Genomic DNA, 16,589 nt, shown 5'->3' on the forward strand with positions numbered 1-16,589 from the left:
TATACTAACTATAAATTATGTATATTTTCCTTTGTATGTATGTGTCTGAAGATGTTTTCATATTAAAGAGAGAGACTGGTGTTATGTGTTGTTGTGGAAGTGGGGCGTTTGAAGTCACTGAATGTCACCCTGATGTAATGTTTGAGTGAGAGGAAATCACGGAGCAGTGCCTCTTTAACATTATAATTTGCTTCAAGGCTCTGGTTTCACTGGGAAACCTGTCTAAAACCTGTTCAGGCTTGCCATGTTGAAATTAGTTTACTTCCATTTAATTTAGTGACAAGTCAGATTTACACTCCAATTACAGACAATAAGTAAAAAGATACTCCCCTATAAATCAAATAGCCTAGTGTATCAACATTACTGCAAACATTTTATGATGTGGATGATTCGGTTTGCGTGACGTAGCTAAATGAACAAATGTACACTGGTGTGGAAACCCATTGACGACAACATCAGTTCAAATTATAGGGCTTACTGTGTACGTTTCCTTTCATTTTAAGACAGTGTCGCTAATGAGACGTGACGCAAAAACATCTTCTGTCATAAAAGTTTAGTTAAATCTAACTTGAAAGGGGAGCGAGCCATTACTTTTTCATTATGAAGAAAAACAAGCGCTGAGCCCACTTTGTTGACACGCAGTCGCTCCTGCCGTGTGACTGGGGGGCTGGTGTGCCGTGGTGGGTGGGAGTGTGTGTATGGGGGGGCTGAGATAAGGGGGTCCGATATACGGGTCCAGAGGGAGGGGTGAGAAGTCCGGAGTTTAAAAAGACAGGGCGCTCCTCTCCCTCGCACAGACGCGTTTATGCAAGCTGCCAGTGAGGAGAGATTTACCTCAGATTATTTACCTCAACCTGCTCAGACTGCTTATTTTAGGGGGGGAAACAAGCTTTTTCAATCAACTCAATACAAGAGCAGGCTTTTGGATAAAAATACGCAAGAAATCGAGTTTGTGAGTTTTAAGACTTGAAATTGAAGTACCAAATGGAGTCAACACCGGAATACACGGACACTTACGATTACTATGAAGATAATGAGACGGCATGCGACTACTCGGAGTGGGAGCCGTCTTACTCTCTCATCCCAGTTCTTTACATGCTGATTTTCATCCTTGGGCTTTCCGGTAACGGCGTGGTTATGTTCACCGTCTGGCGCGCGAAATCCAAACGGCGCGCTGCGGACGTTTACATCGGTAACCTGGCGCTGGCGGACCTGACGTTCGTCATCACGCTGCCTCTGTGGGCGGTGTACACCGCGCTCGGCTACCACTGGCCGTTTGGCGTTGCCCTCTGCAAAATCAGCAGCTATGTGGTGCTTGTCAACATGTACGCGAGTGTTTTCTGCCTGACCTGTCTGAGTTTTGACCGCTACCTCGCTATCGTCCACTCACTGTCCAGTGGTCGACTCAGATCCCGTGGCACCATGCTGGCATCGCTGGGTGCCATTTGGTTCCTGTCGTGTGTGCTGGCAGTGCCCACCCTCCTGTTTCGCACCACGGTGGATGATGCTGGGAGCAACCGCACCACCTGCGCAATGGACTTCAGCATGGTCACTATGAATCAGCATCACGAATACCTGTGGATCGCAGGACTGAGCCTCTCTTCCTCCGCCTTGGGTTTTCTGCTGCCCTTCTTGGCCATGACCGTCTGTTATTGCTTCATCGGCTGCACGGTCACCCGGCATTTCAGCCACCTGAGGAAGGAAGACCAGAAGAAAAGGCGTCTTCTCAAGATCATCACTACGCTGGTTGTGGTCTTCGCTTTCTGCTGGACCCCCTTCCACGTGCTGAAGAGCATGGACGCCCTGTCTTACCTGGACTTGGCACCCACCTCGTGCGGCTTTCTCCACTTCTTGCTTCTGGCCCATCCGTACGCCACATGCCTGGCGTACGTCAACAGCTGCCTCAACCCGTTCCTCTATGCGTTCTTCGACCTGCGCTTTCGCTCGCAGTGCCTGTGTCTGCTGAACCTAAAGAAGGCCATGCATGGTCACATGAGCTCCATGTCTTCGACTCTCAGCGCTCAGACTCAGAAGTCTGAGGTGCAGTCACTGGCCACCAAAGTGTGAAAGATGCATGAGAAGAACCAGAAAATTGGAGAACACACTGGGTTGGAGGAATCTACATGACGGCTGGTCCGTTTTGACTGTTGTGACCCCCTCGGCATCAAAGGAGATGTTGAGCAGGACATTGGGGTTTAAGGAGAAGAATGCCAGTGGTTATGAACTAATAAAAAATGGACTTGGAGAACATATTGTTCTGTGCTTGTAAATAACACTCATAGTTTTGTGTACTCTACTGTATTCATGGATGAGTTGCTGAAGAGAATGCTGGATAATGTGCCTGTGTCTCTGTTTATGTTTGCCGTCACGCTCCTCACACTCAAAAACATGCATGCACAGAACCATGCAAGCAAACAAAAGGAGGTGAATTTTCTTCCCTGTAAACAAAAAAAAGTTACTGTAACTCCCAAACGTTGTCTGAACCACAATGATGCTGCACTGACTGAGGATGAACTTGTGCTTGTACTGCTGTGAGAGTGTTGAAGCCTGTATACACTGGTGTAAAGATGCAAATTGTACAGTATTTTCATACAATTTTTTCGGCTTATTTGCAATGTTCGGAAATGTGTTCAGTATCTGTAGCACTTGTTAAGAAAAGATAAAATTATAATTTTTGTTATCAAAATCTCTGGTGTAAATGTGTGTTTTTGGATGAAAGATTTTGTGTGTTTGCTAATGCAAAGGTGATGCTGTTTGATAAGATAGTTAAAAGCGCAGACAGGGTTGGGGGGAGCAGACAGACAGATGGCTCCTGACAAATGTCTCTAGGAAAAAGGAAGACAATTGGAGACAGGGAATGAATGGGGGGTGGGGTACATGAATATATAAAATATACATGAAGTCACGTGTTATATTTTTTAAAATTTCTGTAACTAACTACTGCCACTGTATTAAATACATGACTTGAATACAACACCGTCTTAGCGTCATTTCACATGCATGTGCAATATACTACTTTTTAGGAAATTATGTAACTCTATTTAGATTATAAGTGTTTGCATGAAAAGTTTTGCGCAAAGAAGTGCAACAGGTAACTATGATTCATCAAACATGGGTTGGTGATGCAACTTTCAAACCCACTTAAAAATCTAATCTTAAATTTAACAGAAACTGGTGCGACAGGTGGGGAGGACCACCCATCACAGACCAGTCTTACAAGACTGAATCGTGCATGCATACTAATTGATGGAGACAGTGACATCGTGAGGCTCCATGACCCTATAAGAATCAAACAGAATGGACATCATCTGTTTGTATAGAGTACACACGGCAAATGGCGTTTCTTCAAAAGATGACCATTAAAGAAATGACCGTTAAAGAAGGGAGTCACACAAACCAGCAACAACACAACCAATAGGACCCAGGCACATGGAGATCAAAGGGGGCGGTGGGGGGCAAGTGAGACCAAACAAGTGTGAATAAACACAGAGTGAGTTTGACTATGAACTTGAGCACGTGTTGATAACCCCTGAGTTCCTGTGATAAATATGGGCAGATTGTTTTTGGCAGACACACTGTCTGGGAAAGAGATATTATGGGGTAATCTCATTAGCCTGATAAACCAGAGCAATGATGTCATCTTAGAAAACATGAAGCCCTGAAATCGCCAATGTACCATATTCATGGTCTGTGATAGTTTATCTAACAGTAAATGTAGACACAAGTGATACAGTGAACTGAAATCATCATGTTTATTTAAACTTGCTAAGCCAAAACATCTTTTATTACAATCTGATGCATAACAGTGCATTGCAAACTCTTTCAAATGACCTCTTTAATGAACGATAGTGCATTAATAAATCAAGATAACCAGTTGCATCATCGAAGAAGAGCAAATAACATTAAAATATAAGGTAGACTTATCAGGATTAGAAAAAGGACAAATTGTGAAAAATTGCATGGTGTGTCACGAGAACTACAACTTAGGTTACAATATGGCATACATCTAACATGATTGCCTTTAAATAACTCAATCAGACATGAGCTTATTTGGAACATGCTTGTTTTATCCTGCCAATCACAACGCACATTTTCACACTCCCTCAACAGTTGTTTTGGCATCCATCCGCCACCCGACCCCTCTTTTATCTCATTAATTAGGTCCAGAGGGAAATAAGTGTCATATTTGCAACCTTCAGTTTTGAACGACAGGCCAAACTAGTTAATCATTATCATTCCCATACATACGATGGTCTAAATGAACACAAAAGCATTATTGCATTGTTTGGTCAGATACCCAGATGCAAAAATACAGTTTAAATGAAGCTATCGCCTCCTCTGAAAACTGCAGCAGGTGCTGAGGTACTGAAACGCTAGCGTGTGTATACAGAGCTTTTATAAACCATTAACAGCATTCCAGAGAAAATAGATTATGATAAATGTGCATGTGTGTGTTTCCCAGCTGTTAACCTTCAAAATAAAGAGCACAAATGCAAAGCGTCTGTCATCATTACAGACCCTCAATAACATACCGTATTTCTCGACAGGTGGGTTCCATCACTGGTTTACAATCACTTGGGAAATTGGGTATATGCACAAACTCACTCTAAACGGTTGATTAGATATTAATGTATAGTTTTAAGCTTGAACGTACATCTTATGTTTTGTGTATATTCATAAGGTATGCGTGTGTGGTGGTTATTCTGCTGTGGTTTTTAATCAGTGTTGTCAAACCTAATCCGGCTGTCATGTCGAGTTCTCTTCCACTTTTAGGAAAGGCAGACATCAATTGTTTCCACTGCAAACACGCACACACAGAACGACAGATACCGTGAGAGTAAAGTTTATTACTCAATACATCCAGCCTACGCTAGACTCCACAATGAAGGCTCTTATCAAAACACAGAGGCCATACTGAGCAGAGCTTTGATGAAAGACGCACATTGACATACAAGCAAGAGAACCAGAAAAAGTAGGACTTCTAAGGTTTCCCTTTACTGTGTGACAGAAAATTTGACATGCGTGCTGTACAACTCTGTCACTTTGACAGAGATTAGTCTGGGAAACTAAGAATATATATGAATTCTTATTAAAGTTAATTACAGATAAATCCTTTGTGATGTTTGGCTAAACAGAACCAGATTAGCCCTAAATAATTTCTTTATATTGCAGGTTCATTATTTTTGTATTGTCCTTTCGCAACATGATCTTACAGAATGTCGTGTTATAGTCATGAAAAATTTGATTAATTTATTCATGTCCATGGCACGAAATACAGCTTTTTTCGTGCCTTGAGCACAAATGTTTTTATCGTGTCACAAATATTCATAAATTGTTTTTCGTGGTCGTGGCACGACTTTCTTCTTCTTGTCATATTATCTATTATTTCTTATTTGTTTTTTTTTTTTCTATTTTCTTACCATTGCTTGGGGTTGGGGTAAGAATCACTTTCTGTTACATTTTTAGACACCCTAACCCATACCCCAACTCTAACCCCAACTCCAGGTGAGAATAGTTTTAAAAGTAAAAAAAAAAACATGTAGAAACCAATACATAAAAGTACATCCTAACCCAAACCCCAAATCTAACCCCAACTCCAGGCGAGAAAGATTTAAAAACAGAAAAAAAACAATGAGAAAACAATACTTGTGGCCACAAATAAATCTCAGATAAAAGGTACAAAGCTGTCACTAGGGTGGTACCCTTTCAAAAAATACCGCCTTTGTGTCTGAAGAGTGCAAGTGAGTACCTTAAAGGTACATATTGGTACCTCAAAGGTTCATTTCTGTACCTAAATGGTACATGTTAGGGCCTTTTTAAAGGGAATCATCAAGTAACCTGGTTGCCCTAAAAATTTGAGTTGATCAACCTTTTTAAAAAAAAGTTGACACTTTTTACGATTTCTACTCAACTTTTTTGAGACAGCTTATATTTTAAAGTTGAATGAACTCAAAATTTTAAGACAAACAGGTAATACAATTCTTTTTTTTACAGCAATGTATTTCAAGGTACTAACATGGTGGTTTGTCCAGAAATTATGATAAAATCTCAGAGAAAAGGTACAAAAGTTGTCACTGGGACGCTACCTTTTAAAAAGGTCCTAATATGTACCATTTAGCCACAGAGGATGTACATTTGAGGTATGCACTGTACCTCTAAGGTAACAATGCCATTGAGGTTATATGAACCTTTTTGGGTACAAACATTTACTTTTTAAAAAGCCCCAGTGACAACTTTTGTGCCATCTTGTACCTTTATTTCGAGAGTGTAGTATAGCTGTATACTCTGTCCTAAAACCGGTACTTTTGTTTTCGTAGTTTATGTTTTAAATATGTTTTACTGAAATATTTGTGGGGGTGCTGTTTCTGTGTTTCTTGTGTATGTGTTCATGCAGAACTATTGCGTGTATTTCAACCGTTTTTAACAAGCTCTATTCATGAGCGCACACTCTCTTTACACAGGTGTCTGAAATCTTTCATTCATGAATTCATATTTGGCTCCAGCTCTACAGCATCTGTTTACTGTCTAAGCTTGTATGGCAAATCTAAGGGGTCAAACCTGCTTCATAAAGTTTTTTTAGGGTGAGAAGACATTTTCTGTATGATCTTATTCTGTTAAAACAGAGATTTGTAGTAGTGATATCCATTAATGGAGGAGACAACCAATACACACATCCACCTGACGTTGATGATCCTGTTACATAATGTGAAAACCAAAGTAAAAGTGAGTCTTTACAACTCAACTCTAGAGACTGACCACACCTAGAGATGACCAAACCTGTCTATTTGTGAATTCAGATCAGACAAAGACCAACGTGGCCCCTCAATTCAAATGCTAACAAAAGCTGACTAAACTTGTTTTCAGTCATTTTTGCATTCAATGACGTTCAGTGACGTTTTCCTAGGAACAATAAAGCAATACTAAAAAATGCTTGTGGTCAGTATTGTTTGTCTAATAATAATAAGAAGAATGTAAGAATAAGCCACACATTTTTAACATGCTAACGTACATTAAAGTACAAATATTTAATATGACTACAGGAATTACATTAACACATTTATACATTTGGATGCTTCTATCCACTTTTAGTGGATTATAGGTATACATTTTTACCCATTAAATGGGATCAAACAAACAAGCTTTGCATTAATGCAATGCTCTACGATTTTTACAGTGTTTACAGTACCCACACCATACAATCACATCGGCTCCTTTGAATGTTATTTGCATGTAGTCCATGTTAAGGAGGAGTAAGTTTGTGATGCCCTATGAACAGTCCGTTCTTCCCCTCATTGTGTTTTTTTTTAATAGATTAAACATGTTGTTTCCTCAGGATGCTTCAACTAGGTCAAGATCTATAATGACATAACAATGTTAAAAAAGACAAATTAAATCATTCCATATTATTTTCGTTTTTGTGTTGAACACAGCATCAGAAAAGTGCTGTTGTCCTTAATGAGTAAATGGTGACCAGTGGGTATCCAGTTGAGCCTCACTGGAATTCATAGATGTGTAAGGTGGCTAATTTGTATGAATTTGCGTGAGGTGAACTGGATTTAAAAAAGTACACAAATTATGTCATTGTATGGGGAAAAACACATTGTTATGTGTTTAACACTGAAATAATAAAGATCAAAGGGGGTTGGTTTTCACCTTAAAGAAAAAAGCAAACAATCTTTATTTGATGAATATTACCAAACTGAGGTACTCTACAAGATGTTTCGATCCCTTGACAGATTGAACACAACGTGAATGATGGGAATTACCACAGTGTGTCTCTCTTCTCCTATGCACTGGGAGATGAACTAGCATCCGATGTTAATTTAGGCGGGAGGATATAGTACATTTATGTGTGTGTGTGTGTGTATACGAGTGCCCAGCTGGACTGGCAGTGACAGCAGAATCATTTAGCTCTCAAACGGGCAGCCAGGGACGGTCGGCCCACACAATGCCATCCTCTCACGGGCACCTAAACGACCTCTTTGTAACTCCAGGAGGAAGGATGAGTCGTCCCTACATCCAGATCCGGCCTCACACTCTCCAACACACGTTCGTGTACAGGTGTTCAGACAAAAAAAATGTGTTATTGCATTATTCTGCTTTCTTATACTCTGTTTAAATACATAGAGGACTACCTTACTGTCCACACAGGCAATGTGGCTTTGACTTGAAACGTGAAATTTTAATAGGGCATAAAAAATTATTTAGCATGCAAATATTGAGTAAAATAATTTTATGTTCCTTTAAACTGAAAGGGGTGGTTTCCCAGACAGAGATTAGCTTAAATCAGGGCTAGGCCTTACTTTAGGAGACGTAATTAGTTTTAACAAACGCGCATTCTTAAAAACATTACTTGTGTGTGTTTTGAGGAAAAACAATAAGCACTGATGTCAATAGTTGTTTTCAGTTTGGACATTTTTTACATTTATTTTAATCTAAGAATCCCTGTCTGGGAAACCGCCCCGGACATGGCTTATCTTTGTCCTAGATTGAAATGCATGTTTGAGCTGCCTTAATTTAAAAACATCTTGCACTGGCATATCTTAACATACGTCATTGCCATTGTTTTGCCTTAAAATGCACATGAGTAATGATTTTTGTATTATTTTTTAACAAAATTTAACTTGCTTAATTTTTCACTCATCATTTTGTTTTACTAAACTTTTTGAAATGCACCCCGGGATTGCTGTCTCCATGTAAGATGTGGGTGTGATGTATAAATATTTGTCCGATGCATTAATATGATGCCTAATTTTTAAAACGATGATGGTTTAATGCTAATACAGAGCAATAGTCTGCCTTTTGATCAATGACAAATGTTGTTTAACACATCTATTTTGGAGGTTTGAATGACTTTAGTGAATGTGTGTGGTCTGCAGAGAAGGTGAAACATGTTGGTCAACCTAACAGAGATTCAGTCCAAGTGCAGACACACAAAACGGTGTCAAAAACTTGACTAGAGCCCTTTTTCAGCACCATCAGTCTAAAAATGACCATCTACCTCTCACCTCCATGGATCTTTCCACACAAACAGACACACACTTCTGTCTCATCTGGCTGTTGCTGTGAATTCGCTGCCTGCAACAACAAACCGCCATCCCTGCTTCCTCCCGACAGGTGCTCCAAATGAAAAGACCTCCAGTGTGAGAGATACATGGCACCCCATCAAAGCTACAGAGAGGCGGGAAGTGAGCAAATACAGACAGAGAGAAAGAGAGAGAAAGAGAGAGAGAGAGAGAGAGAGAGAGAGAGAGAAAGAGAGAAAGAGAGAAAGAGAGAGAGATATGATCCTCTATGGAGGTCTTGGAAAGCAAAGCAGCATACCAACATAGTCACGCTTAAGTTAACAGAGACAACACTGATCACCCTCGGCATCTTTTTCAGGTCTATGCAACTGAGCAACTACAATGTTGTAGTCACACTGTATATTTTGTTACTTTAACTTAACAAATTAAGTCAAACAATTTCAACTTTTTTTATAATTTATATCAACTCATCAGAGGCCAACACGTAAAACAGTAGGTTGAATTGACAAAGTTGTTTTAACTTCATGCTGCATTTTTTTTAACAGTGCATGAACCATAAGGTCCCATCAAATTATAGATAAAACAATTTTAAATCATATCTTAAATATCATTACATAGTATCATTGAGTGATGCTAGAGATTTTCATTAATATTTATGTACTAATTTCTGAAGAGGACACTTCAGACTAATATTGTTTGACAGCAAAAGGTTTTCGTTGTTATTAACATATTAATATACAGATTATAGCTGCTATTCATTTTCATTGGAATTTTTGTCTGCATGGTCTTAGTTCCAACATGGAAAGGTGAGATGTTTTAGTTGTCTTGCCATATATTATCTGAACCTGTTCAACGCCGCCATCTGTTGACACAAGCTGGTATAACAAGTATTTTATTTCCAATTAAATTTTATTTCTAATTACTCATTCTTGACATTTTTATTTCATTAAATTTTTTTAATATTTACAGTTAATGTATAAAAATTAAGGTTTATATTTTTTCAGTGATTTGTTTAATTTCCCGGCACACATCAACAAATGGCAATAAATCCTATCCACAATAAAAAGTGCAACAAAAAAGCCCAACAAAAAAGCAAACTATGCATTTAGTGTTTTTCAGTAGTTTCTTGTCACTTCCAAATATTCAAGATTTTTTTTTATTTAATTTTATTTGCAGTAGGTGCAACTAAATTCTGAATTTCCTCTAAAACTCCTTTTAATTTTAATGCATTTTGTTTAATAGTTCTTAAACATAAGTTAATAAAATGATTTGATATGAGAAGCGCAGTTTTTGTCCTCAAGGTGGCGCACGATTCCATTCCAAGGATTCCATTCCTTGATCATCTGCTTTGTGTTCAGTTACATTTGCTTGAAGTAACTGCTCCCTAGTGGTTACATATTTACTTCACAGCGAAATACACCTTTTCAGTAACATGTTATAAAATGCTGCAAGACACATTAAAATAATTAGCCCACAATCTGGTTCTAAACAGACTTTCTACAGTTTTGAGGTGGATATGTATTTGTATATTATGTCGATAATAGCACATCAAATGTGTTTAGTGTTAGAACAATGGCCTTGAAATATTCTATATAATAAATTCTGTTAATCCTTTTTGCAAATTGGGAAATGACTAAAAACAATTGTGGAGAATTGTATTAATGTCCATTTGTACCTCATATAATACAACACTCTTCTTGAATATTGCACTCAATCCTCTCAAAAGTTCTTACACAATACAACAGTCGCATTTTGTATATTTTTATTTCATCATAATTTAAAGTACTTGACCACAGTTGTAGGAGACTGCTAGAAATATGCCACTGCACCATATGCTGCAGCCAACTAATAATGAAGTTTTGTTTTCCAGACCTGGTGCAGACTAATTTACCCACCATTAAATGTGACATTAAAATGGCAAAAATTAGCAGCTTATATGTTCCATAGAAGGATTCACTGAAGTTACAATACACCAAAAATGTGTGATTTTCCATTTTCATTAGCAAAGACCTGTACAAATGCAAACTCCCAGGAAATAACACACAAAACTTAAATCACATGTCAAAATGTTTGCAGTACCAGTTAAATATTTCCAGTTTATGTTGCTGGAGCCTCAACCATACAGTATCCTTTAGTGGCAGATTACAGGTTAAAAGGACACAATTATGCATAATTATTCATACAATACAAATCCTATTAAGCAACAGCTGTATAGCAAAATATATAAGATATATATAGCCTATTTATATATATATACACACACAAGAGGTGTACAGATTTATGCATTCAAACATGCAAAGGCAGCGGTCCTAAAAAAGTCTTAATACAGATTAAATCTATACACTTGGAAACAGCCATGCTTCACCGAAGGATGTTCCTGAATTTGAGAACTAGTCGAGATGTCCAAATAGATATACTTTTATAATGTATAACCTAACAAACCAATATTTTTGAAATTATTTGCTTACTTCTTGAAAAATGAAAGATGTTTTGTTTGTAATTTTGTTGTATAATTCAAATAGTTTAAGTGTAAATTGAAATGCTTTTAAGGACCACTGTACCACAAATAGGCAGAAAATGTCTTCTCTCCTCAATTATATTATACCTTTACTGTAAGTGTGCAAAAACCAATAAAATATGCTACGCCACACAAGACAATCTGTGTAAACAACTTTATTTTTACCAAAATTCTGCATAGACCTTTCTAAAGGAAATGCATCTGTAAAATATCAATTTGTATTTGCACACTCAAAAACATGCAATAAAATAAGTAGAATATTTTGCAAGATGTTTCTGCCTTAGCATTAATTTACTTATCTAAATAGCATTATTTTAGGTTTTAATTAGGGATGCACAAATACAAAATATTTGTGCAGATACTGTATATTACTTAGAAGGACATCTACCAATACTTTAATTTTCTTTTTACTTCTAGTTTAAAATTGTGTCATGAAATCCTAAAAGTGCAGAGCATAAAAAGTGCAATTCAGTTGTGACCTAATTCAAAATAATAACACAGGATGAGCTTTGATGTGTTTATCTGTCACAATCTATTTTAAACCCAGCACTGGGTCAAAAAGGCACAAACCCAACCCACTAGGTTGTAACTTAACCATTGGTGGGTTGTTTTCACCTCAAAACCCATTGTTGGGTCAATTAGAAAAATGTATAGGTAACCCAACAACTGTGCTTGACACCTTTTGATCCAACGCAATTAAATTTTTACAGTGCATGATATAATCTGCCCAGATCATTGGCTATTTAAAAAAAAAAAAACGTCCATTAAGTAAGTTATAATGTTTGTAATCGCAGAAATAAGCAAAGCGGAGGATCTTGCATCACACTGAAGGGACTTATTTCGTAATAACAACCGACTGCCTGTACATTATCCCGCTTATTATGCTGCTATTTCCATAATAAGTAAGGTAATATTGATTTTAATTATTTTATTTGCTAATTTTAAACGAATGCAGACCTTCTGCGAGGAAAACCTGTTTACTTTGGGTTTTAAGATAAGAAAAGGCGTTCAAATGTCATGAACATGCTATATGGTTTAATGATTTGTAAATATAATGTCATTTATGTTATTAAAAGACATATTTATATTTAATTTTGTGTGATATTAAACTGTACCGGTCAAGATGATTTGCAGCATCTGCATTACCGTGTGTTATTAGTTTTGAGTGGTTGTTATCTGGGAATAACAAACCTGCATATGTCGCAACTGGCCAATCAGAATCATGCATTCCAACAAGCCTTTAAATAAATATTTATAACTAAATGTAATATCAATTAATAACCAAATGCATTGCTTTCGTCTTTTAGATTCTAAATTGTTCTCTTCTCTCATTAAAGGTTACACATATGAAAATAAAAGCATCATATTAAGGTCTTTGCGCATTCAAAAAAAACTGGAAGATATTATGTATCACAATACTTATTGTACTGAAACACATAAAAAGGCAGCATGTATCATTTTGTAACCAAAATATTTTGATACTACATTATAAAATCCTTGATGCGCACTTCCTAATGTTCATTCACTGATGATAAAGTTCCCTTATAATTGTAAATCATCCTAGGCAAAATGTACTGAAGAGGCCTGCATGTTAGAGGCCTCGGCCCTGTGATCCAGCTCATTCTGCAGGCGTGTGATGTTGGACAAAGCCTTCAGCACCTGGAACTGCCGGTCTGTTTTGTGGCTCACTAGAGAACGGTAGAAATGCACTGCGAAAACAATAAACACCAGAGCGAAGGGTACCATGATAACCGTAGAGGTGATCGCTGCAGCTTCCCCTGGGCTTATATCTGAATTGGTTTCATTCTGATTATTTTTCTTTTTGTTTTGCAATGGAAGAAACTTCACCCAGCAGATAAGGACCACCTCGGCGAGAAAAAGGAGGGTGCCAATGACGGTAGAGAAAGCCCAGGCAAGCTCGATGTAAAGGTGCATCTGTTCGTGCGGCGACTCTTTGATGGAGTTGAGGTTGTGGACGTTGCTCACGGCCTCCAGGTTGGGCAGGATGCACGTGCTGATCATCAGAGCAAAGAGATGGACGGCGACCAGAACAGTCGTGCAGGCGCTGAAGGCCACCAGTAAGCCAGGGGGATATTCATGATCTTCCTCTAACTGGGCCTCCACCATCGCCACCTAAAAACACATAAGCAAGGTCAGAGGAAACTAAATACAAGTGGGGCCTTTGAAGAGGACACAAAAACACTCGATCTCAGAAACTCCTACAGTTTTTGAACCTATAACCTTTGCGTCTGCAGCTCAGAACATTAACCATGCAGAAACCACAAAACACACCCAACAGAACAAGACAATGGCATTAAACTTTTTCAGTTGTGCAATACACCAACGTTTGCTTGGTCATGTTTAACAGATCACACAAGCAGCTTTCAAATCAGGAAATTACTTTGTGCCAGAGATTTAAAAATGACTAAGGCTGGGTATAAATACAGAAGTTCAGATTTTAATCGATCTTCAATTTAACAAAAACAATATCGATTATGAAAATCCCTGAATCGATTTTTTATGTGCATGCTTTACTTCAGGGAGGGCTTGAAAGGATTGCATGATGAACCAGTGTAAGCGTGAATGATGCTTGGGATAGTTGACAGCACGATTAGCATCGTAAACATAGTCTGTTGTGAGAATATGAACAAATCAGAAAGAAAACACGATTAACAGTATATTGGATCCATGCATTACATGGAAGTCTTAAAGTGACAGCACATCAAATAAATTCCATGTCTGCAAAACTAAATATCGGTAACTAATCGTCATTGGACTGAATTAAAATGGAATCGAAAACATATACAAAAGAATTTAATTGAATTGCCAAATTGGTTGCAATACTCCTAGCCCTATAAATGGCCTTCAGACGAAATGCAGTTTACTTCATCCATGTATATTTCCTGTGATGTAAAGTACTGCAGAAGTCCCTTTTCTCGCAATAACCGCAGAACAATCACAATGTCTGAAGAAATATTACAGCTTGCCTTTCACCCATTTATCTAAACATAAAGACACCTACAAACACAACAGCAAAATGTTCTTCCTCAAAAGCTTTCACAGGAAAGGATTTTGCACAGGGTCTGCAAGAATTGAATTTCACAACTGAGGTTGCAAAGACACAATAATGTTTTCTAACCGCTAGTGTCAGTGCAATATGTTTACAGTCTTACTTTATTGGCTTCACTGTGCAAAAACTACAAAAAGTAGTCAGCAAATGGACTTTATTATATGGAAAATCAGTCATATCTTTATCAACAATTTATTTTTAGTTCTCACACTGCCATTGCAATTTCCCACAAACTATTTTTCTCACTTAACACTGTCAAAGGAAGCATGTTTCCTGTTGAAATGATGGTAAACGGAAACCTGCCACTGTGATGATACTGAACATAAAAACCTTTACCGATGTTGGCTCAGTTACTGCTAAAATACATTTACTACAGTTTTTGTAAAACTATCTGATTCCCTTCAGTTTAAAAAAAGACATATATTATTTTGTTTTGGACTTATTCATGTATTTATTTACTTTGAAAATAACTAAATTTTATTGACTGTTGGCTGTGCCTGTAGCTTACTTGCTTAAGCATAACAAAGGTCATGGCCATGGGTTTAATCCCCAAGAACACAACCACTGATAAATAAATCTACCTTGAATGCACTTCAATGCTTTGGGTGAAAGCATCTGCCAAATGCATAAATGTAAATGTAAAATGTAAAGTAACAGGAACTTCAGTAATTTTGGCATTTTGATGGAAACTAAGAACTATAACAGAACAATTAACATAACAGAGCAATTTATTTAAGCTTTTACCGTAAAGGTTAAAAAACCCAATAATTCCCTCTATTTATTCTCCATACGCTTGGCTTATCCAGATATTTCGGGGTCTTTGATAGCTATTGTTAACGCCATGTTAAGGAGTAAGATGCAGAACAATACAGCTAAGCTTTTAATGTAAAGGAATTTGATTAACCAATCAATTCCCTCCATTCATTCTGCATACACTTGGCTTATCCAGATATTTTGGGGTTTGTGAAAGCTATTGTCAGACTTCCTGGGTAACCTTGAACACCATGAACCCTGAAGCAATTTATCACAGACCCAATAATTGTAATAATGGTTTATCAACAACAAACATCCTAAATGTGCTGTCTAGTTAAGACCACTGCGCTGAATGACAGACAAAGCCCACTCACTGTGTTTTATTTACGACAGGTGTCGTTTGCACAAAGTTAGTAGTTGTGTACGACTTCATCTAGTGCTGCATAGACCGTTTTGCTCATGTCATCAATTACCGCGAGAGCGATTCGAAAACTACGTTTGCCAACCGCTCTCGCGTTACTTTGTTGTCATCGCCGATCGGTCTGCACAACACCGCATGAATTCGCACATACTTATTTCATGCGTTGTTATAAGTTTGGCAACAAAACGTCGCATGGTTTCAGAACTATGTAAGTATCTTGTTCAAATAAGAAGTAACGCGTAAACTTACCATAGCGAATCCGGAGAGCAGAGCCGAGGTCCGGCTTGTCGCTTTGAGTTTAGCTCGACTCAAGTAAAGTTTTCTCCATGACAGCGCTTGAAGTGAATGCTCGTTCAAACTCATCGCGCTTTTTCACGTAAAAAGTTTGTCAGATATCCTTGTTTTAGAGTCTAAGGTCGTCTGTCCGCCTTTACTGCCCTTTGTATGTTCGCTGGCTCCACTTAAATCGATGTGACATGCTCAGTCAAAATAACTAACTTGTGATTCGCGGTTCGGTTACGCTGCTCTTCCATGAGAAACTACAGACCGGGCTACCCACAATGCACCGCTGCAACTCACTGCCCAGTTGAAGCTTTGTGGGTTTTGCAGTCCAGAACCAATTGTTGCATTTAGGAGTTATTTGAAATGTTAGTTTGGATGTTTTCATATTTCTTTGCTATGAATTATGATATTACATGTGCACGTACAGCGTCGACACACTTATTTCATTTAAAAGCTTAATTCACGACCCAGGTGAGCCATGCGTTGTCTACAAAAACCCTTGAAACCGTCAGCTCATGG

At 38.0% G+C, this 16,589-nt stretch overlaps 2 protein-coding genes across 2 annotated transcripts; one reads left to right on the plus strand and one right to left on the minus strand.

The window, feature by feature from the left end:
- The first annotated feature begins 787 nt into the window (after window positions 1-787).
- On the plus strand, window positions 788-2,373 carry aplnra (apelin receptor a). The gene has a single exon (XM_065247418.2). The coding sequence runs from the start codon at window positions 985-987 to the stop codon at window positions 2,065-2,067; it is 1,083 nt and encodes a 360-aa protein (XP_065103490.1). The 5' UTR covers window positions 788-984; the 3' UTR covers window positions 2,068-2,373.
- An 8,401-nt stretch (window positions 2,374-10,774) lies between these two features.
- Window positions 10,775-16,350, minus strand: orai1a (ORAI calcium release-activated calcium modulator 1a). The gene is made up of 2 exons (XM_065260100.2): window positions 16,038-16,350; window positions 10,775-13,677 (listed from the first exon to the last, which is right to left on the minus strand). The coding sequence occupies exons 1-2, from the start codon at window positions 16,149-16,151 to the stop codon at window positions 13,105-13,107; spliced, it is 687 nt and encodes a 228-aa protein (XP_065116172.1). The 5' UTR covers window positions 16,152-16,350; the 3' UTR covers window positions 10,775-13,104.
- Window positions 16,351-16,589: the final 239 nt, after the last annotated feature.

The sequence above is a fragment of the Paramisgurnus dabryanus genome, chromosome 11, assembly GCF_030506205.2.
Source record: "Paramisgurnus dabryanus chromosome 11, PD_genome_1.1, whole genome shotgun sequence".
Classification (NCBI taxonomy): Eukaryota; Metazoa; Chordata; class Actinopteri; order Cypriniformes; family Cobitidae; genus Paramisgurnus; species Paramisgurnus dabryanus.